Genomic DNA, 23,916 nt, shown 5'->3' with positions numbered 1-23,916 from the left:
CACAGCTCTCTCGGGCAGAGAATTCCACAGATTTATGACCCTCTGAGAGAAGAAATTCCTCCTCATCTCTGTTTTAAATGGGCGGCTCCTTATTCTGAAACTCTGCCCCCTAGTTCTGGATGCCCCCATGAGGGGAAACATCTTCTCTGCATCTACCTTGTCGAGCCCCCTCAGTATCTTATATGTTAAAATAAGATCACCTCTCATTCTTCTAAACTCCAATGAGTATAGGCCCAACCTGCTCAAACTTTCTTCATAAGTCAACCCCTTCATCTCAGGAATCAACCTCGTGAACCTTCTCTGAACTGCCTCCAATACAAGTATATCCCTCCTTAAATAAGGAGACCAAAACTGTATGCAGTACTCCAGTTGTGGTCTCACCAATACCCCGTACAGTTGTAGCAGGACTTCCCTGCTTTTATACTCCAACCCCCTTGCAATAAAGGCCAACATTCCATTTGGCTTCCTGATTACTTGCTGTACTTGCATGCTAATTTTTTGTGTTTCATGCACAAGGACCCCCAGATCCCTCTGTACTGCAGCATTTTGTAATCTCTCTCCATTTAAATAATAATTTGTTTTTTATTTTTCTTACCAAAGTGGATAACCTCACACTTTCCCACATTATACCCCATCTGCCAAATGTTTGCCCACTCACTTAGCCTGTTTATATCCCTCTGCAGATTCATTGTGTCCTCTTCACAACTTGCTTTCCCACCTATCTTTGTATCATCAGCAAATTTTGCTACATTACATATGTATAGGTATAGGAGGTATAAGATTGTATGGTGTCAACGGACTGTGCCTTCTCGACATTAAAACCCTAGAGCGTGGCACTGCGGAGGTTGCTTCTGTTGGGAGTATGCTAAGTAAGCATGGTTTTGAGTGTTAATGTTCAGAGGCTGTACCATTGTGCAGCGATGGAATGGGAAACCACTTCCTTCTTGGACTGCTGCTAAAATCCTTCTTGGACTACTGCTAAAACCCTATCAATACTGCTCTGGTAGGTATAGTTAAAAAACAGAATTACAAATTTTTTTAGCAGGAGAAATTAAGGCACAGTACTAACCTTTGCCCAAGGGATTTATCCATGTGATTGGTTAGTAACTCAGGGATGAAGAGGTCAGTGGCATTAATACAAAACCAAAACTACATGTTATTAAAGTGCTAATGTTAGCGCTAAAGAGCAAAGGGTTCTGTGGCTCCAGTTGGCTTAGCTGTTATGAACATAACTCACATTAACACTAACTGCTCAGTGTAGTGTTAAGGGGGCACTGCTTGCACATCAAACAAGACTGATGGATTTTTCTTACATGATTTATGAGTGTGGCATACAGTGGGCATAATCTGAAGTGCCAGCCAGCATTACCTTAAATAAATCCCTTCCTGTACCCTGCTTCCTTGAAGACCAAATGTAAATAAAAATGACATTTATAATGGTTACTGCAGTTAAATATTTTCTAATAAATAAACCTTAGTTTGCAATAAAGCCGCTAATGCCTGGATATTGAAATGAATACCCAAGAGGGAAATGTTAAATTAAATTAAGTGCAGTATAGTATTAAAGGTACAAAGATATGCTAACTGGGGACCACACCATCAAGTAGTTAATACATGACCGTCAGACACATACAAACCTGCTCCAGTATACAGTGTAATATTAAAGGCACAGAGAGACTCTCCAGGGGCGCTAGGCTCATCAGATCATTATAGTATCTCATATCCACCCTTGCAGTAGAAGTATCTATTAAAAAAACATTAAAACATAATCATTTAACTTTTCTTATGCGTATGGAATACAGTGGGTAAATTGGTCAATGGGAAAAAATTACTTTGAAGGCAATCACAATCATATGACATTATGGGGGAGAAATTCGGTATCGCCCCGTTTGGGGCGCTAGTTCTTGCGGTGCGTAAAGATTAGCGCCAGGTGCAAGTTCTCGCCACCTCGAGCGATATTGGGTTGCAACACCCCTGGAGGTGATTGCGGCGCTAAATCAGGCGCTGCACGGTGTTCTTAAGGCGCTAACCCGGCGGCACGACGCAATTTCTCCGCAGGCGGGCACAGCGCAGGTGCCGTCAATTATCGAATTCACCCAGACACGCTGGCGCCGGCCAGCTCTTAAAGGGCCGGATCGATTCTCTTCTGCAGCCACACTCTGCGCCTTGTAGGCCTCAAAATCGGCGGTAACCTACCTGTGGCGGCCAAAGTTTCACCCACATGGAGAGGGCCCGGGAGAGAGCGCAGCGCTTCACCGAGGGGGCATTGGATGCTCTGGTTGACGCGGTGGAGCGCCGGCGAGCTGTGCTGTACCCGGAGAATGGCAGGAGGCCTCATCAAACCGAATACCGCAGAGCTTGGAGGGAGGTTTCCCAAAGAGTCACCTCCAGCAGCATGGTTCCGAGGACTCCTGTGCAATGCAGGAAGAAGTTCAACGACCTCACTCGGGTCGTCAGGGTGAGTGCCTTTTCCAGAATCATCTTCATCCCTCCATCTGCACCTCACTTTATGGCCAGAGGGTCTGCAAAGCCCCAATGGCCAGCTGTCATCCAGAACCCATGGCCCTTTCTGGAAACACACACGCACATTCAGCTCAGTGCATAGTGTAAAGACTATTCGACCATGGGAGGCATGTGATGCCAAATCATGGCAGCATAATGTAAGGGCTATTCGACCATGGGAGGCATGTGATGCCAGAACAGGGCAACATGTTTCATCACACCCCATCCTTTCTCTTGCAGGCCAAGCTGGCGAGTAACCGCAGACAGCAGCTTCGGACCGGAGGAGGCCGGCCTCACCTGCAGACCCTTTCAGACCTGGAGGAGTGAGTCCACCAGATCGTCGCAAGCCGGATGACTGGCCCCGTCGCCTCTGGAGATGCCGATCCCATTGTGGACAGTGATGGTAAGGCCATGACCTTTTTGACCTCTCTCCTTCCAGTTGTTCCCCACACCAGCATGCTTTTTCACTTTCAACCCAATTCAGAGCATTGCAGCACTCATGCATCCCTTGCTGCCACCCTGTCCTTTCGCTAAAGCCACTCTTGAACCTCCCTGCTTTCAGATGCTGCATCGCCAGCTTGGGAGGCGGGCCCTCAAGCTGCCACTGTGATTGACTGCGGAGGCGACGAGGAGGAGGAAGCCGGAACATCCGCTCAACCCTCAGGCGAGCCAGCCCATCTCCAGACTGGGGAGACTCCTTCCCTGGAGGGGAGCGGGGGGGAATGCTCTGAGGAGGACCCAGCTCCAGGAACCAGCGGCCTGCAGCAACGCGAGGGGGGTAGGGAAGCTCGGGGGCCGTCTCTCCAGAGGGCGAGTTGGGCCGCGAGTCCTGCTGCACGGAACGCAGAGGAGGTGCGTGCCCTCGCTGAAATGAGCGCCCAGGCTGGGCTCAGGCACACTGAGCTCATGGCTGCAGTGGGAAGGATGCCCGAATCCATTGAGACACTGGCAAGGGGTGTCCAAGACTTCAGTGCAGCACAGGCAGCGAGTGTGCAGGACTTCAGCGCAGCACTTGCAAGGAGTGTGCAGGACTTCAGCGAAGCACTGGCAAGGGTTGTCCAGGGCTTCAACGAAGCAATGGCACCTGCCACGCAAGTGCTGAGTGCTGCCACGCAGTCACTCGCTGGTCTCATGCAGATGCAGATTGAGGCCACGCGAGCACTGACTGCTGCCACCCTCGCTGGATCGGGCAGGATTCCCCGGGGAACTTGCAGCACCACAGCAGGCCAGCAATCTGTGCACCAGCTGATTGCTGCGCATGCTGCGGTGCTGGCCCGTCAGAGTGCCAGTGTGTCGGCCGACCAGGGAGCTGCTGTCCGCTCTCAGGATGACACCATTCCTGATGCCACCACTGGCACTTCTCCACTGCAGCTGCCACCACCTGTAGGACAGACTGCTTCTGCCCATGCAGAGTTGGAACAGTCAGGAGCCGGGCCCTCCATGCCCAGAGCTCGTCCAGGCCGTCCCTCAGGGGCATCTGCGGTTTCGGACAGTCAGCAGGCCTCCACCAGCCTTGTTGCAGCCACTGGGGTCCCATTACGGAGGAGCTGCAAGGCAGGAAGGGGCCAATGCCGAAAGGGAAGCAGATCACCATCGAGGGGGAAAAAGTAGAAGGTGCTGCTGAATCGTGTTATTTGTTTCATTCAAGACAGAGGATGCTGGTCTGAATGTTAGTTATGTTTTGGACAGTCTCCCGGGTGTGAGAGCCACTTATGTTTTGGACAGTCTCCCGGGTGTGGCAGTCTGTATGTTTTGCTTTCTGTTGCCATTGCTTTGTCAGGCGGGAAGGAAGCACATTTTGTACAATAAACAACGTTCTTTATTCACAATGGCCATGTCTGTTCTTTGGACAAATTTTGCCCTTGACCGGCTTAGGGGTAGCAGAATGGTTCCATTCATGTTCTTGGAATGGCAGCAAGCATTCCGTGAGAGGGGCCTAGAAGCGACTTGCTATAAGCCTCTGACGGACGGCCCTTGCAGTTTGTTCCTCCCTCCCGTCTTGGTGCTGCTGCTCCTCCTCCTCCTCCTCCTCCTCTGCTGGTGCTTCAATGTCTGGTGGCATTGGCTGGGTCCTGAGGATTGCCAGGTTATGCAGCATGCAACACACAACCACGAAGTGGGAGACTCGTTCAGGTGAGTACTGAAGGGCTCCTCCGGAATGGTCCAGACAGCGGAAGCGTTGCTTCAGCACGCCGATTGTGTGCTCCACGATGTTCCTGGTCGCTTGATGGCTCTCGTTGTATCCTTCTTCAGCAGGGGTGCTGGGCGAATGGACTGGGGTCATTAGCCAGGAGCACAGAGGATAGCCCTTGTCCCCGAGAAGCCAGCCTCCTGGGTGAGCCGGGGCCTCGAAAAGGTCTGCCACAGGAGTCTGGCGCAGAATGAAGGCGTCGTGGCTGCTGCCTGGAAACTGGGCATTCACAGTGAGTATCAGCTGTCGGTGGTCACAGACCAGCTGCACATTCAAAGAATGGAACCCCTTTCGGTTGCGGAAATCCTCCGCATTCTCTAGAGGCGCCCGCAAAGCCCTGTGCAGTCAATGGCGCCCTGCACCATGGGGAAGCCCGCTATCATTGCAAAGCCCTCTGCGCACTCTCGCTGCTTGTCCGGGGTCATTGGGAAGGAGATGTACTGCCGTCTCCTTCTAAAGAGGGCATTAGTCACTTGACGGATGTAGCAATGCACCGCGAACTGTGAGATGTTGGCAATTTCTCCAGTAGCGGCCTGAAAGGAGCCACTTGCATAGAAGTTTAGAGCCACAGTGATCTTCACAGCCACCGACAGAGATGTCCTGCACCTTAGTTGAGGCTACAGATCTGGCTGAAGCAGGTGGCAGAGCTCAGTGACCACCTCCTTACTGAAGCGCAACCTTTGGAAACACTGCTCCTCCGACATGTTGATATGTGAAAACTGCTGGCGGAAAACCCTGGCAGCGTAAGGTCTCATGGGGCGACGTCTGTAGGCCCTCCTCCGTCTGGCCATGCCTGCCACTCAATCCCTGCGTCTCTGTGCCCTGTCCAAATGATTGAGAAGCACGACGTTCGCATCCAATGCAGCCCCCATAGTAAGAGCGCACTGAAAGTTATTCCGGCTGAGAAGCTCACCAACTGCAAAGTGATGTTCAGAAGGCTAAAGTTCCTCTGCCAGCGCTGGCTCACTGCAGAAATGGCTCTCCGTTTGTCTCTGAGCAACTCTCTCTCTCTCTAAGAAGCTGTGGTCCAAAAATGGCTACCCAGAATAATCCAGAACAGTCCCCTTTAAATAGCGCCACCCGAGCCCGACAGTGACTGGGAAACGTTCCAGGTAACCTGTCCTTGTTAGCGCCAGGCGGAACGGAGGGGGGCGCCACTGAATTTCCGGTCCGGGGCGCCCCAAGGGCGTTGCACACTGAAATGACTTCATGATCTGCGTGCCCCAGTGAGCAGGCGCTAAGGTTTAGTGCCGGCGCAAAATGTCCACGCAATATAGGAAGAGGCGCAGGGTTCGCTGCGCCCAGGCGCGAGTTGGTTAGCGCCCCACTTCTCGGCCTCTTTAGGCGCTAATGGGTGGCGCAGCCAACCGAATTTTCCCCCCTATGTATTTAGGTCTCTAAAAATCCAAAGTTCCTCATGAAAGGCTACTACTGAAAATGAAAGCAGTGGGAATTCAAGGTAAAACCTGTTTGTTGATAACGAATTGGATGAAGGAAAGAAAGCAGCAGGTACAAGTTAGGAGAGTGATGTCAGGCTTGAAAGTGGTGATGAATGAGGTGTTGGAATTGTTACTGATCCTAATCTAATCTAATCTAATCCTAATCTACATTAATGACTTAGATACAGAAACTGAATACAAACTGGCCAAGTTTGCAGATCTGTCTGCTGGCTGTAAGCGTCCTATGTGAAATGAGTTTGAGCTGTCTCAAATTAGTTCTTGTTGGGCATTGGCACAAAACTGACACAAATTGGCAATCTCACTCAAACAGGCCACAAAATGACTGGTACGGGAAAAATGTCACACTGGTAGAATGGCAGGTGCAGGTGTTCCCACGACATTGGTGCTCTTGTCCTTCTTGGTGGTAGTAGTCACAGGAGAGGCAGGTGCTATTGAAGTAACCAGGATCGTACATACTGCAGCCACAGCGGTGAAAGGGGTGGATATCGAGTTAATTGGCAAGGCCATTAATTATGTCATTTCATATATTCCAGGGACTTTTGCGCAGCTCTGCTGTTACCATCGCTGAAAACAGAAGGCATTTATCCTAGCTACCCTCTCCACTGAAATCAATGATGATGGCCATTTTTCTGCATTTAACCCAGTTTTCACGTCACCGCCACTTAGACTTAAAAATAATGCCCAAAGTGGCCTGGCAGAGGCGTAATTGACTTTATAATGTGTTCACTGAATCAGACTTTTACTTTTAAATGATGCTGAAACTAATTTTGAGCTCTGAAAAATTTGTTTACATTCAGAATTCAAAATAACAATGATCTCTGAGCCAAAGACATAGCAAAGAAAGATCTTTCAGAAAATACCTGAAGCTCAAGCAACAGGATCGAGTTGTTTCAGGTAAAAATAAACATCCATAAAACACCAGAGAGTCAGTTTCACCAACTTATGTACATTTATCAGCCTTTTTAGAATTCAAACTAAATTTAGTTTCAGAGAACACCATTTAATGGGTGACTTACCAGAGGAAGGCAGCAGCAGCCAACTTCCTGGCACCAGGGGTGCTTCTGCTGCTCAGGAAGGGAGGAAAAAGAGTGGGAAAGCAATAGTGGTAGGGGATTCCATCGTAAGGGGAACAGATAGGCATTTCTGTGGCCGTAGACGTGACTCCAGGATGGTTTGTTGCCTCCCTGGTGCCAGGGTCAAGGATGTCACTGAACAGCTGCAGGGCATTCTGAAGGGGGAGGGTGAACAGTCAGAGGTCGTGGTTCACATTGGGACCAATGACATGGGTAGGAAGAGGGATGAGGTCCTGCAGCAAGAATTTAGGGAGCTAGGTAGCAGATTAAAGGGCAGGACCTCAAAGGTTGTAATCTTTGGATTACTCCCGGTGCCACGTGCTAGTGAGTATAGGAATAGGAGGCTAGAGCAGATGAATGCGTGGCTAAAGAGTTGGTGCAGGAGGGAGGGCTTTAGTTTCCTGGATCACTGGGCCTGCTTCTGGGGAAGGTGGGACTTGTACAAGTCGGACGGGTTGCACCTGAACCAGAACTGGACAAATATCCTTGCGAGGAGGTTTGCTAGCACTGTTCGGGGGGGTTTAAACTAAAATGGCAGGGGGTTGCGAACCTGAGCAGGGAGACAGAGGAAAGGGAAACAGGGATAAAAGCAAAAGATAGGAAGGAGAAAAACCAAAAGTGGCAGTCAGAGAAATCAACAGTTTAAATCAAACGCGGCCACAGTAAATAATAATTCTAATAGGTCTAAGAGCGTTAAAAAAACAAGCCTGAAGGCTTTGTGTCTTAATGCGAGGAGCATTGGTAATAAGGTGGACGAATTGGCTGCGCAAATAGAGGTAAACGAATATGATTTGGTTGGGATTACGGAAACGTGGCTCAAGGATGGCCAAGACTGGGAACTCAACATCCAGGGGTATTCGATATTCAGGAAAGATAGGCAAAAAGGAAAGGGAGGTGGGGTAGCATTACTGGTTAAAGAAGGGATTAATACAATTGTAATGGAGGATATTAGCTCTGATGATGTGGAATCTGTATGGGTAGAATTGAGAAATACTAAGGGGAAAAAAACATTAGTGGTCCCAACAGTAAGGCGGAGGTTGGGGATGGCATTAAAAGGGAAATTAAAGAAGCGTGCAATAAGGGCACAGCAGTCATCATGGGTGACTTTAATCTACATATAGATTGGGCCAACCAAATTAGTAACAATACTGTGGAGGAGGATTTCCTGGAGTGTTTACGGGATGGTTTCCTGGACCAATATGTCGAGGAACCAACCAGAGAGCAGGCCATCTTAGACTGGGTATTATGTAACGAGAAAGGATTAATTAGCAATCTTGTTGTATGAGGCCCCTTGGGTCAGAGCGATCATAATATGATCGAATTCTTCATTAAGATGGAGAATGAAGTAGTTGACTCAGAGACTAGGGTCCTCAATTTAAATAAAGGAAACTACGATGGTCTGAGGAGCGAGTTGGGTAGGATTGATTGGGGAATGGCACTCAAAGGGTTGACGGTGGATAGGCAATGGCAAACATTCAAAGACCGAATGGATGAGCTACAGAATTTGTTCATCCCAGTTTGGCGTAAAAATAAAACAAAAAAGGTGACTCAACCATGGCTAACAAGGGAAATTAGGGATAGCATAAGATCCAAGGAGACAACATATAAATTGGCCAGAAAAAGCAATAATCCTGAGGATTGGGAACAGTTTAGGATTCAACAAAGGAGGACAAAGGGATTAATTAAGAAAGGGAAAATAGAATATGAGAGCAAGCTAGCAGGAAACATAAAAACTGACTGTAAAAGCTTTTATAGATATGTGAAGAGAAAAAGATTGATGAAGTCAAGCGTAGGTCCCTTGCAGTCAGAATCAGGGGAATTTATAATGGGAAACAAAGAAATGGCAGACCAACTAAATTCATACTTTGGTTCTGTCTTCACAAAGGAGGACACAAATAACCTCCCAGAGATGCCGGGGAACATAGGGTCTGATGAAAGGGAGGAACTGAAAGAAATCAGTATTTGTAGGGAAATGGTGTTAGGAAAATTGATGGGACTGAAGGCCGATAAATCCCCAGGGCCTGATAATCTACATCCCAGGGTACTTAAGGAAGTGGCCCTAGAAATAGTAGATGCATTGCTGGTCATCTTCCAGAACTCAATAGACTCTGGAACAGTACCCATGGATTGGAGGGTAGCTAATGTTACCCCACTATTCAAAAAAGGTGGTAGAGAAAAAGCAGGGAATTATAGACCGGTAAGCCTGACATCGGTAGTGGGGAAAATGCTAGAGTCTATTATAAAAGATGTAATAGCAGAGCACTTGGAAAGCAGTGACAGGATCGGACAAAGTCAACATGGATTTACAAAAGGTAAATCATGCTTGACTAATCTACTGGAATTTTTTGAGGATGTAACTGGTAAAATAGATAAGGGAGAACCAGTGGATGTGGTGTATTTGGACTTTCAGAAGGCTTTCGATAAGGTCCCACATAAGAGATTAGCGTGCAAAATTAAGGCACATGAGATTGGGGGCAAGGTATTGACTTGGATAGAGAACTGGTTGGCGGACAGAAAGCAAAGAGGTGGAATAAACGGGTCGTTTTCCGAGTGGCAGGCAGTGACTAGAGGGGTACCGCAAGGATCGGTCCTAGGACCCCAGCTGTTCACAATATATATTAATGACCTGGACGAGGGAATTGGATGTAATATCTCCAAATTTGCAGACGATACAAAGCTGGGTGGGAGGGTAAGCTGTGAGGAGGATGTTATGAAACTCCAGTACGATTTGGACAGGTTGGGTGATTGGGCAGAAAAATGGCAAATGCACTATAATGTGGATAAATGTGAGATTATCCACTTTGGTGGCAAAAACAGGAAGGCAGATTATTATTTGAATGGCAATAGATTGGGAGAAGGGGAAGTGCAAAGAGACCTGAGTGTTATTGTGCACCAGTCGCTGAAGGTAAGCATGCAGGTGCAGCAGGCGGTTAAGAAGGCAAATAGTATGTTGGCCTTCGTAGCAAGAGGGTTCGAGTACAGGAACAAGGATGTCTTGCTACAGTTGTACAGGGCCTTGGTGAGACTGCACCTTGAGTACTGTGTGCAGTTTTGGTCGCCTTACCTGAGGAAGGACGTTCTTGACATGGAAGGAGTGCAGCGAAGATTCACCAGGCTGATACCTGGGATGGCAGGAATGACGTATGAGGAGAGATTGTGTCGATTGGGCTTATACTCACTGGAGTTTAGAAGATTGAGAGGGGATCTCATCGAAACCTATAAAATTCTGTCAGGCCTGGACAGACTAGATGCAGGAAGGATGTTTCTGATGGCCGGGGAGTCCAGAACCAGGGGTCATAGTCTAAGGATAAGGGGTAAGCCATTTAGGACTGAAATGAGGAGGAATTTCTTCACCCAGAGAGTGATGAACCTGTGGAATTCTCTGCCACAGAGGGCAGTGGAGGCCAGTTCATTAAATATATTCAAGAAAGAGTTGGATATATTTCTTAAGGCTAAAGGGATCAAGGGATATGGGGAGAAGGCAGGGACAGGGTACTGAATTTGGATGATCAGCCATGGTCTCATTGAATGGCGGAGCAGGCTCGAAGGGACGAATGGCCTACTCCTGCTCCTATCTTCTATGTTTCTATTCTGTATAAGCTTGCTGTTTTAAAAAAAAATTCTTGATTTCAATAGACCTTACAGCTTAAATAAAACACGCAATTACTCAATGAAAATAAAACCAAATTGATAAAATGCAGTACAAGTAAGCCTCAGCAATACCACTTTCCCCCCTATAATTATAGAAGATGATACAGCTTAATTAAAATTATAATCCAAAGTAGCCTAATTTAAAAAAAATGAACTTGCCGATCAATTCATTCAACTTCCAATGTAAATCTGTAAATTCTAATTCTGTTTCAACATAATTCTTCCATCATGATTTTTAAAAAACTCAAGTCCATATGAAGAAAAATGAAGATGACCCGTTATCGGGTCTCTTCCTTAAAATGACATCTCTTTATTGGCCACTGGCTGTTCCGCATCTGAGTCGCCACTATCCTCGCTGTGGTGCACTCAAATCAGTTTTCCAATAAAATATGGCATCAATTCACCACTGAAGGACTGGGGCGCACAATGGACTAACTGAGCATGATTTTGTCAATGGGGACGTGATGGAGGCGGGACTCCCACTTTTTGGGTTGTAGTCCCGCCTCCATCGATTTGTGGCCAACCCACACGATTTTCCCTTGCTTGACCTTGTTGAGCCTGCCCAGCGGGCTCAGCAGGCCAATTAAGGGACACCCAGTTACAGGTGACGTCAGGGATTGACATTTCATCTGTCAAGAGCTTTTGACAGATGAAATATCAGCATTTGACAGTTCTGTGAAGCTGTCAAACACTGACAATCTGACTTCTAACTTGAGTCCTTCTCCACAGACTCAGTTAGAAATCTCTCCGGAACAGAAAGCAGTATGCTGCTGCTTTTGACAGCTCGCGGCCATTCTGCTTTCTGTGCCGGTGAGATGAGGGACTCCCGAGACCTGAAGGAAGGAAGCTTGCATTAGTAAGTAAAGGTAAGTAAAACTTATTTAAACACTTTACACACACCAAACACACTTACCTCTGCACTCATGCACCCATCACTCACCTGAACACCGGACATCTCGAACCCTCCAAGCCCTTCAGCCCGACGATCCGCTTCGCTAACTTGGCGTGGTTTGGAGCCGTCGGGCAGCCCACACTTCAGGGCTAAAAATAGGGATTAGGCCAAAAACTGCCTGTTAACTACCTGTTAACAGACAGTTAATTGGCACTAATCCGCTTCCCGCCTCGGGGAGGCGGCTCCCAGCACAGGTCGGGTCCCTGCCTCCTGGGAAACGGGCATGGAGGTAGGTTGGGGGCGGGACGGGTTCGTGCCCCCGATTCTGCAATTTTCCCCCCACTCCTGCCTCCAAACCCGCCTCCACGGGGCTTGGAAATTCAAGCCCATGGTGTTTGTTGCCAAAACCGTCGATGCAGGGAAATCTCAGCCGATAATGGTAATTTGCACAACTTGAAGTAATAGTTAAAGCAGTTCAAGTACAGAGCTTTATGAATCAGGTACCTTGTTCAGAAGGAGATGCTAATTGTACTGAGGGAGACTTCTTCTTGCTAGGCGGGGTCCGAAGTGCAAGCATCTGTAAGTGTATCAGTCAAAAAGAACTTTAAAACCAGAATTAATTAAAGCTGAATCTCACATACTTTATCTACCCATTTAAATGCTTGTTGTTTTTAACTGCTTCTTTGCTTTTCCCATTCTCTAAATTCTTTGCATCCATCCCTTTTCTCTATATTTCTGCATCGTTTGCTCAATCTGGTGCCTATATCATTCAGTGTCCACTCATTTTCTTATTGTTTCTTTCTCACTCTTCCTTTAAAATTCTCTTCTTTTCTCTCTCCTTTTCTTCTGCATGTCTCCCAATTCCTCTGTATGGTTCTCAAATATATTCCTTTACTGATCTACTCAATAACTATCTTATCTTTTCTAAGGCCTAGGGTATGTGGCAAGATAGTAGATAACATAAACTGGGTACTAGATCAGATAGGGAGTAGATTTTGGAAAGGTACTCCAGCACGCATGGCTGTGGGGCTAGGGATCAGGGCAAGAAGTACTCAAACTGGGAGGAAACAGGTTTGGTTCAGCACATGAGAGGGTGGCAGGCAGAAGGGATAATAGAGAGCTTGGCCTGTGACATAGGATATGGGTATGTTGGAGTCTGGGAACCCTTTGGGGTTGAAATTTGGAGGAGTGCTGGAGTGTGGAAGTATTCTTACTTTGGCCGGAATTTTGCCGGTCCTCAGAGTGCAGGATTGGAGGCGGGACTGCTGTCAAAATGGCAAAGATTGACAGCGGGCAGGAAACCCCCTGTCAACCCACCTCCAATCAATCCTGTAGGTAACAAGTTTTGAATTGGCAGGTAACAAGTTTTGAATTGGCTGTCTAGTCCTGCCTCATTGGGAGAACCTCTCTCACCAGTGACAGATTGTTTCTGTAACCTCACCTGCAGCTGCCATCTGTTCTAGCCTAAGGAGGGAGTCACTGGAGAGCCTGGGTGCAATAGCTCACTTGTGAACAGTCATTGTCAGTGTTTGCAGCACCTCAATGCTGTCAAACACTGAGAAATGAGCTGTCAAAGAAAAATTGTGCATGGTCCCTTTAAAAAACCCAGCAGATGATGCGTCATCAAATGACGTCATCTGACCGGTTTCTTCTTAATTGGCCAGCAAGCCTGCAGGGCGGGCTTAACAAGGTCAATCGACGTAAAATCATGTCCGTTGGCCGGATGCAGTTGGGGGCGGGACTGGAACCCGGAAACCAGCTGACCCGCTCCCGAGCCACATCCAGCTGCAAAATCGTGACCGTTGTGTCTGTCTTCACAGAAATAGTGGAGAACAAAGGGTCTAGCAAGAATGAGGAACTGAAAGAAATTAGTATTAGTAAAAAAAAATTGTACTGGAGAAATTAATGGGACTGAAACCGATAAATCCCTTGGACCTAGGGTTTTGAACGAGGTGGCTATAGAGATAGTGGATGCATTGGTTGTCATTTTCCAAAATTCCATAGATTCTAGAATGGTTCCCGCGGACTGGAAGGTAGCAAATGTAACCCCACTATTTAAGAAAGGAGGGAGAGAGAAAACGGGGAACCACAGACCAGTTAGCCTGACATCAGTAGTAGGAAAGCTAGAATCTATTATTAAGGACATGGTAACAGGGCACTTAGAAAATAATTATAGTATTGGGCAGAGTCAACACGGATTTATGAAAGGGAAATTGTGTTTGACAAATTTTTTGAGGTTGTAACTAGCAGAATAGATAAGGGGGAACCTTATTTGGATTTTCAGAAGGCATTCGATAAGGTGCCACACAAGAGGTTATTAAACAAAATTAGGGCTCATGGGATTGGGGGGTAATATACTAGCATGGATTGTAGATTGGTTAACGGATAGAAAACAAAGAGTAGGAATAAACGAGTCATTTTCGTGTTGGCAGACTGTAACTAGTAGGGTACCGCAAGGATCAGTGCTTGGGCCTCAGTTATTCACAATCTACATCAATGATTTGGATGAGGGGACCAAATGTAATATATCCAAGTTTGCTGATGATACAAAGCTGGGTGGGAATGTAAGTTGTGAGGAGGATGCAAGGAGGCTTCAAGGGGATATAGACAGCCTAAGTGAATGAGCAAGAACATGGCAAATGGAATATAATGTGGAGAAAGGTGAAGTTATCCACTTTGGTAGGAAAAATAGAAAAGCAGAGTATTTTTTAAAAGGTGAGAGATTGGGAAATGTTGGTGTTCAGAGGGACCTGGGTGTCCTTGTACACGAATCACTGAAAGTTAACATGCAGGTACAGCAAGCAATTAGGAAAGCAAATGGTATGTTGGCCTTTATTACAAGAGCATTTGAGTATAAGAGTAAAGATGTCTTACTGCAATTATATAGGGTCCTGGTGAGACCACACCTGGAGTATTATGTACAGTTTTGGTCTCCTTACCTAAGGAAGGATATACTTGCCATAGAGGGAGTACAATGAAGGTTCACGGGATGGGGGAATTGTCCCATGAAGAGAGATTGAGTAGACTAGGTCTATATTCTCTAGAGTTTAGAAGAATGAGAGATGCAGGAAAGTGGAGATGAGGTAGAATATCAGCCATGATCTTAATGAATGGCAGAGCAGGCTTGAAGGGCCAAATGCCCTACTCCTGCTCTTATTTCTTATGTTCTTATCCAGCCATCCCTCTCGCTCAATCTACATTATCACATCCCCATCTTACTAGCGACCCCTCACACTCACCCTAATTCTAATGCAATCATACCAAATAACATGAAGGAGGCCACTTGGCATTGCCACCCCAATCCATCATAGTCTCCTTCTAAAGATGTAACCCATCCATTCCTTACACTCATTCCATCACTCTCACTCAACCTTCTCTTCTTTCCTTCCTTGCAGGAAAAGAGAGCGCACAATAAGAGGGAGAGGGAGAGAACTCGAGGTGGGCCTCCATCATTTGCCACCCTCAGAACAGCAGAAGAGGCTGCGTTGGAAGTATCGGGAGTGGCCGAGCAGCTGGAGGTGGGAGATGGAGAGAGGGGGCCACTCAGCAACCTGGTGGCAGAATTACATCTCATAAAGATACATGGCATACATCAGTCACTCATATGGGGACTGATTTCAGATGCCACTGAATGGTCATCATCATGTGCATAATGGTATCTGTACCCATTCTTCATATGACATATCTAGCTCATCTCTTTACTCTCCTACAGGTCCATCAAGAGCAACCCCACCCCTGCCCCCCACTATCCAGGAGGAAGACGACTCCTCAGAGGAACATCCAGCCTCTGAGGGCGCAGCGTCACCAGACCTAAGCGCAGAGACACACACCTCGGTGGGTCCCATGCGAGATAGAGTAGTGTTGTCACCAGGTCTGTCACAAGTCACAATGAGCAAGAGCAGATGGTGGTGACATGGACAGCAGTGGAAACTCCTTGCCGGAGGGCGCAGAACGCTCCCAGCTCTGCTTAACTACATGCAGACGCTGAGCCTCAGGGGCCATCTAGAAAGAGGGCAATCCTGGAGGTGCAGGAATGAACTATCGAGTTCAGAGAACGCACAGCACTAACACTACCGAGTTCAGAGAAAAGCACAGCGCTAACACTACCAAGTTCAGAGAACACACAGTGCTAACACTACCGAGTTAAGAGAACGCCCAGGGCTAACACTACCCAATTACGAGAACGCCCAGCACTAACACTACCAAGTTCAGAGAACGCACAGCCCTGAAACTACCAATTTTAGAGAACAAACAGTTTAGAGAATGTACAACACTAACGCAATCAATTTCAGGTAGGAAAGGGGCCATGGAGGGATTTCAACATGAGGATGAGCATTTTAAAATCAAGGGGCTGGATTTTACTCACCGAGACATGTTGGGGGCGGGACTACTGCCTTCCGGGTTCTAGTCGCGCCCCCAGCAACGTCTGACAAACAAACGCTATTTTACCCTGATTGGCCTTGTTAAGCCCGTCCTGCAAGCTTGCCGGCCAATTAAGGGAAAGCTGGTGTCAGAGGACGTCAGTTGGTGACACTTCATCTGCCGGTTTTCTTAAAGCATATGCACCACACTTGTTTGACAGATGATTTGACAGTGTTTGACAGCATTGAGGTGCTGTCAAACACTGACAATCACTGTCCAAAGGTGAGCCCTTGTACCCAGTGTAGTGTATGTACCTTTAAGAGGAGAACTACTTTTACAGCTCCTGTATACTGTAGTACCGGCAGTGACCACACCTGTATATAAACCCTGAGTAGGGATCTGTACTGCTGGTTTTTAGAATACCCTCATCCAGTAAATACCTGTTGATTGTTCATCTGCAGTCTCCGTCTATTTATTGAAGAACACCATACCTCAAGATTCACGGATTTAACAGTGGCGACGAGGCAGATTCGAACCTACCTGCAACTCTGCATTTCCTCCCAGGGATTCGCTCCTGGAGGACAGTGGAAGAAAGTCGAGGCCAGAAGCACGGGCGTCGACCACGAGCAACCGCCCAGTCATCCAGCAGAGATTGAGCATCGCAGGGGAGGCTGTTGAGAGCTGGGCTTGGTTCTCCAGTCATGACAATCCAGCGCAACAGGCTGGCAACAGGTGCGGCGCAGACCCTTCCCGGACAGCGGCGGCTGGAGCCGACCGACGGCACAGAAAAGGCCGAGCAGCATCGACGGGGTAAGAGAGAGGGTAAAGCGCACAGGGCGCAGCCGGGGGTTGAAGACCGAGCGGCGTTGACGGAAAACAAAAAAAGAGAGAGAGGGTAAAGCACAGCTGGGGTTCAGGACCGAGCGGCGTCAACGAGAGAGGCGCGTAGGAAAATGCGCAGAGAGCAGCCAGTGCTCAAGGGCTGAGCAGCGTCTGCGGGGGAAGAAAGGAAGCGTGGGAGACGCCATTTTTGAAGCCGCAGCGGAGAAGAAGGGCGAGCGCGGGAAGAAAGGGAAGCGCGGGAGACGCCATTTTGAGCCAGCGGAGAAGAAGGGAGAGCGCGGGAGTTGCCATTTTTAGCCAGTCTAACCACACCCAGGGATGCCGAAGAGTGGCAGTGTCACAGCGTTCGACAATGAAGTCGAAGATTGGGCGACATACGTAGAACGCATTGAAGTGTACTGCAAGGCGAATGAAGTGCCAGATGCCAGGAAAGCACTGGTATCGTTGAATTCCATGGGTGCAAAAACGTATGGCTTACTGCGAAACCTAGTAACCCCAGAGAAGCCAGTGGATAAGGATTTTGAAAGCATAGTGGCAATCCTACAGGACCACTTAAACCCCACACCGCTGCTGATAGCAGAAAGATTTAAGTTTCACAAAAGGAACCAGCATAAAGATGAAAGTAATGCTGAGTATTTAACGGAACTGCGCAAGCTATCGAAACACTGCCAGTTTGGAATGGGACTAGCAGATACATTAAGGGACAAGTTTGTGTGTGGGCTTCAAAGTGAAGGAACCCAGAAACGGCTTCTATCAGAAAAGGATCTTACGCTGGACAAGGCTTTCAGCATGGCAGTATCACACGAAGCAGCCACACGGGGCGCTGCAGAGATACAACGGAGACCGCAAGAATATGGCACCAATGAAATGTCATATGGAGCAGGGAAGTGTTATCGCTGTGGCAGAACAACACACGACCAGAAGGATTGTTGGTTCAAGGACCAAGTGTGCAGACAGTGTGGAAAAGCAGGACACATAGCAAGAGTCTGCAGGTCGGGAAAGAAAACCAGCAGCAAGAAATCTCCACAGGAGAAGTACAAAAAGGTACATAAGGTGACGGAGAGTAGTTCAGACGAACAGAAAAGTGATACAGACTCCGGAAGCAAGGAGCTGGGTTGTCTGAAACTACATAATGTAATCAAAATGGAGGATCACCAAACTATCTGGGTCACGCTCAAGATAGACAGAGTCCAAGTGAAAATGGAATTGGACACAGGATCAGCCCTAACAGTCATAAACCGAAGGGACTACAAGCGGCTATTCTCACATATACCCTTGAGAGATAGAGATTGTCTTGAAGACGTACACGGGGCAAAAAGTCTACCCCAAAGGAAAAATAAGGGTGAACGTGATATACAACGGCAAGGAAACACCAAAAATGGACCTATATGTATTGCCAGATGGAGGACCACCACTACTAGGACGTGAATGGATCCGGAAGATACAGTTAGATTGGCATTCCATAGAAGCACTGACGGTAGAGGCCAAAAAGGATGACGACGTCACACCTGGACGACTGTCAAAAATGCTAACTGACACACAAGAAGTGTTCCAGGAGGGACTCGGAACACTAAAAGGCATAACAGCGATGATCAAAATAGAGGAAAATGAAAAGCCTTGCTAGGGCTTATGTGTGGTGGCCGGGGATCGATCAACAAATCGAGGACCTAACAAAGAGCTGCTCAGGATGCCAGAAGGTCCAAAATGCACCACCACATGCCCCTCTACACCCATGGGAGTGGCCCTCCTCTCCATGGCAACGGGTGCATATTGATTTTGCTGGTCCATTCATGGACTCAATGTTCTTAATAGCAGTGGATGCGCACTCAAAATGGCCTGAGGTGATCAAAATGTCCTCCACCACTACGGAGAAAACGATTGCAGTCCTACGGACCATATTTGCCAGGAACGGCTTGCCAGAGCAGATTTGCACTGATAACGGACCACAGTTTGTGTCCGAAGAGTTTTGGAAATTTATGAGAAGGAATGGGGTAAGGCATTACACATCCGCCCCGTATCATCCAGCCACAAATGGATTGGCTGAGAGGTTCGTACAAACCTTTAAAAAGGCAGTAAGGGCCATGTGCGATGACGACATTCCACTGCAGCATAAGGTGGACAATTTCCTGTTAGCCTACAGAAATGCGACACATGCAGTTACCAACCAGACCCCGGCCATGATGTTCTTTAACCGAAGGTTGAGATCTCTGGATTTGCTCAGACCAAATGTACGAAGAAATGTTGAGAATAAGCAATTCCAGCACATCAATGAGAAGCCGACAAGGAGCTTCAATGTAGGACAACCAGTCTTGGCCCGCGACTACCGAACAGAGAAATGGCAACCAGGAACGATATGCACACGGCAGGGGCCACTAATGTACACAGTGGATGTTGGGGAGAACATTGTGAGACGCCATGTCGACCAGATCCTAGCGTCACAGGAACGAGTCAACCCCATGTCTCGCGTACCTGGTGATGAACCCGACATACCGGTAGCATCTACCCCAGAAACAGTAGCATTGGAAGCTGATGAACTAACCGACGACAGGGGGCCAGAATTACCTCCGCACCAAGAGCAAGACACTCAGGAAAGGCGCTATCCAGAAAGGATCAGGAAGCCGCCCCAAAGACTGAATTTATAAATGGACTATTTCAGTTAATGTGCATGTTAAAAGTGTTAACTGTTAAATGAATGTTGTGGTACTGTTAATCTAAAAGGGGAGGAATTGTAGTGTATGTACCTTTAAGAGGAGAACTACTTTTACAGCTCCTGTATACTGTAGTACCGGCAGTGACCACACCTGTATATAAACCCTGAGTAGGGATCTGTACTGTTAGTTTTTAGAATACCCTCATCCAGTAAACACCTGTTGATTGTTCATCTGCAGTCTCCGTCTATTTATTGAAGAACACCATACCTCAAGATTCACGGATTTAACACCCAGGATCTCCAATTACACTCTCCTTAGGATAAAACAGATGGCAGCTGCAGCTGAGATTGCAGAAGCCATCTGTCACTTCTCCCGATGAGATGAGGCTACACAAACACTTCACAGCTTGTCACCTGCAGAAACATCTAACCATATTAAAAATTACTTTCACAACATGTCCTTACCTCTGATACTAACCAGTGTCCCATTGCATCCTTCACACCATTTCTGCAGCTGTCATCCAAACACCAACATAACAACCGACCCACAGCATGCCTCACCAGCCCTGGCGGGGTTCCCCGATGTTGGGAAGTCCGCAGCAGCAGTTGAAAAATTGGAAAAAGCCTCTTAACTGCCTGTTAACTACCTGTTAACAGGCAGTTAAGTGGCTATAATCCTCTTCCCACTGCTAGGAGTCGGGTCCCTGTGCAAATCGGGGACCCGACTCCCGGGAAGATTGGTTTGAGGCGGGTTGGGAACGGGGTTGGAGCGGGTTTGGGACCTGCTCCCATTTTTGGGGATTTTCCCAGCAGTGACGCCTCCAAACCCGCCTCCTCAGGGCTGGTAAAATCCAGCCCAAGGTGTTTGTGGATAGGGAGCCAACATAGGTCAGCAAGCACAGGGGTGATGGGTGAATGAGACTTGGTGCGAGTTAGGATATGGGCAGCAGAGTTTTAGATGAGCTCAAGTTTGTTGAGGTTGGAAGATGGGAGGTCGGCCAAGAGAACATTGGAATAGTCGAGTCTGGAGGTAACAAAGGCATTGAGGCTTTTAGCAGCAGATGGGCTGAGGCAGGGGATGAGATGGGCAATGTTGTGGAGGTGGAGATAGGTGGTCTTTGTGAAGGAGGATTGGAAGTGGAGCTTAGGGTCAAATAGGATGCAGATGTTGGGGATGGCCTAGTGAAATGTGCACGGGTGGCAAGATTGGGTCCATGCATGCATGTCAGCGCAATCCAGAAGTTCTCATTCCCTGCATGCAGCAAGATCTGGATGACATTCAGGCTTGGGCTGATAAGTGGCAAGTAACATTCGCGCCACACAAGTGCCAGACAATGACTATCTCCAACTAGAGTAAGTCTAACCACCGCCCCTTGACATTCAACGGCATTACCATTGCCGAATCCCCCACCATCAACATCCTGGGGGGTGAAACTTAACTGGACCAGCCACATAAGTACTGTGGCTACAAGAGCAGGTCAGAGACTGGGTATTCTGCGGTGAGTCTCTCACCTCCTGACTCCTCAAAGCCTTTCCACCATCTACAAGCCACAAGTCAGGAGTGTGATGGAATACTCTCCACTTGTCTGGATGAGTGCAGTTCCAACAACACTCAAGAAGCTCAACAAAATCCAGGACAAAGCAGCCCACTTGATCAGCACCCCATCCACCACCTTAAACATTCACTCCCTCCACCACCGGAGCACCATGCCTGCAGTGTGTACTATCTACAAGATGCACTGCAGCAACTCGCGAAGGCTTCTTCAACAGCACCTCCCAAACCCGCGACCTCTACCATCTAGAAGGAAAATGGCAGCAGTTGCATGGGAACACCATCACCTCCAAGTTCCCCTCCAAGTCACACACCATCTTGACTTGGAACTATAGCACCGTTCCTTCATCGTCGCTGGGCCAAAATCCTGGAACTCCTTATCTAACAGCACTGTGGGAGTACCTTCAACACGCGGACTGCAGCGGTTCAAGGTGGCGGCTCACCACCACTTTCTCTAGGACAATTAGGCATGGGCAATACGCCCACATCCCAGGAATGAATAAAAATGTTTTTTTTCCTCCTGTCTTTTTCCAAATGCATAAATTAACAACTCACCAATTGTTTAGTCTACTTCATTAGCATATTAACCACCTTTTGTCTAGGTGCCTTTTTAAAAAATTACTGAGAATGCACATTGCTTTCAAAACCCCCCAGTATTAAAAGTAACTATTTATCCTTTTGTAAGAAAGAAAATAGAATAGCCTTATATTTTATTTTATTGCAATATATAATTAATATTTCTTCTGTACACCATGCGTAAATAAATTATAAATTGTTTTATGAAGAACAGTGGTAATTTTCGTATAACTAAAGCACAGATTAAATCTTCCTCTATAGTAATTTATTACATTGAAAAAATTTAGATTTAAAACTTATCATATAGTCAAATCAGTTATCGCTATTGTGGAACACCATAATAGCAAATCCGAATATGGAATGTGTTGCTTTACCTTTTCACCTTTTGAAGCTTCTGGCACAGTAATCAGCTTGACATTGTGCAGGTAGTTCTGATACTGTCGTTTCCAGTCTTCACAATCGTAAATCATGCTGGCAATATCATCGAATATTACTGCACCAAATGCCAGCTGAGAAGAAAGAAATAACAGTGCTCAGAAACATGCCCAGGAAATTACAGCAGGACATGATTATGAAATGTCATTTCATGAGTTTAGTAGTTGTAGAAAATGAAGTATCACACTGTCACAGACAATATTTTAGTGAGATTATTCCAATGCTCTCCCACCCTCCATAAACTTGAGCTCATCCAAAACTCTGCTGGCCTCACATTGTGAAAACACTCCATAGTGCTTTACAGATCAGAGAATGAAATGAACATGGAATAGGAGAGAAATGAACAGGTTGTAGGGCGTTAAGTGGTGGGCCAAAAAGACAGTTTAATAGGTGTTGGTGTATTTTTGAAAGCATGGTGGGAGAAGGTAAGGGGTTGGGGGGGGGGGGGAGGATATTAGGAGTGAGGTACAAAAGGCAGGGAACCAAAAAAAATGTAAATCTTTAGCTAGCATCACTGGCCATGCCACACTGGAGCAAATTCCATACCCCACCTGAAGTAGGCTGCCCAATGGTGCTGTAAATACCACCAGATACCAGCCAAAAATATGTAAACCAGCCTGACCCCAATAGATCCACTGGGGAGTGAATGCAGCCACTCAAGTAGCTTGTACCTGGCCCCAAATTAGGAAATTTGTTAGGTACCAAGAGGAAGGTATTCTTCAATTTTGCTCACATTTCCTGGGGTCTATCAACCATAGCATGGACCGAAGAGGAAAACTGCCACATCTTCTGAGGTAAAATTTCAAGCATTCTACACAACCATTATGCTTTTACAGACACTCTTTCATTGTGCCAAAACTGCACACTATATTTTTCTTGAAGGTTGAGGTGACTACTGAAGAACAGCAAGAAGATGCTGAAAAACTGGACCAAGGTGCTCCTTTACCATCTGTGGTATCAACAGCCATGAATGCAGGGGGTAGCCATGTTCACCCAACATCCATCATTCCAGTGTTTCAAATAGTGCAGGCAATGTGAACTGCAGCACAATGAAGGCATCATGCCTGCTTCCTGGATAATGGCCACTCATGTGCATAATAATGTTTCTGTAGTCAGAGACCAGCTAAATAATAATTGAGTGCAATCTATCCTGTTCATGTAGGCCATGAGATTGAAATGAAGAGCCCTGATGCTGCATTAGGGTACCATCTACAATACCCTACAGGGAAACCTGCTGCCATCCCTTGAAAGCTCTGCATCCTGTCCAGTGGGTGTCTTCTTTCTACAGGAAAAGAGTGAAGGTGTTGATCCTAGCAAACACTGTGTTTGTCACAGTTGTGCACTGCAGCTGGCTAATATGGCAGCTGCCCCCTGTGATGGCCTGAAACCTTCATGCTATGGTAACATTCCCTTCTATAGCAAGAGCCATTCTGTTTGTAGCCTGCAGAAATTGGCACAACCCTGCGTTAGCCACTCTTGTGATCAGTGGCAGCAAATACAGATGTCATAAGAATGAGGAGCAGGAGTAGGCCATACATTCCCTCGAGCCTGCTCCGCCATTCAATAAGATCATGGCTGATCGTCAACCTCAACTTCACTTTCCCGCCCGATCCCCATATCCCTTGATTCCCCATGAGTCCAAAAATCTATCGCTCTCAGCCTTGATTATACTCAACGACTCAGCATCCACGGCCCTTTGTCATCTGAAATGTTCAGGTAGGTTCTATTA

At 47.2% G+C, this 23,916-nt stretch overlaps 1 protein-coding gene across 1 annotated transcript in view; it reads right to left on the bottom strand.

Annotated features, from left to right (window-relative positions):
* The window catches only part of spag17 (sperm associated antigen 17), a 348,837-nt gene that overhangs the window by 259,888 nt on the left and 65,033 nt on the right, over positions 1-23,916 (bottom strand). The window contains 3 exon segments of the mRNA XM_086006806.1: positions 1,638-1,744; positions 12,274-12,346; positions 22,127-22,261. Of these exon segments, the coding sequence (XP_085862932.1) occupies positions 1,638-1,744; positions 12,274-12,346; positions 22,127-22,261 (315 nt within the window).

This window comes from Somniosus microcephalus, chromosome 14 (genome assembly GCF_052327205.1).
Source record: "Somniosus microcephalus isolate GS21.2 chromosome 14, FLI_Smic_1.0, whole genome shotgun sequence".
Taxonomy (NCBI): Eukaryota; Metazoa; Chordata; class Chondrichthyes; order Squaliformes; family Somniosidae; genus Somniosus; species Somniosus microcephalus.
Note: the sequence above shows the minus strand (reverse complement) of the source record. Positions and strands in the feature narration are given on the sequence as shown.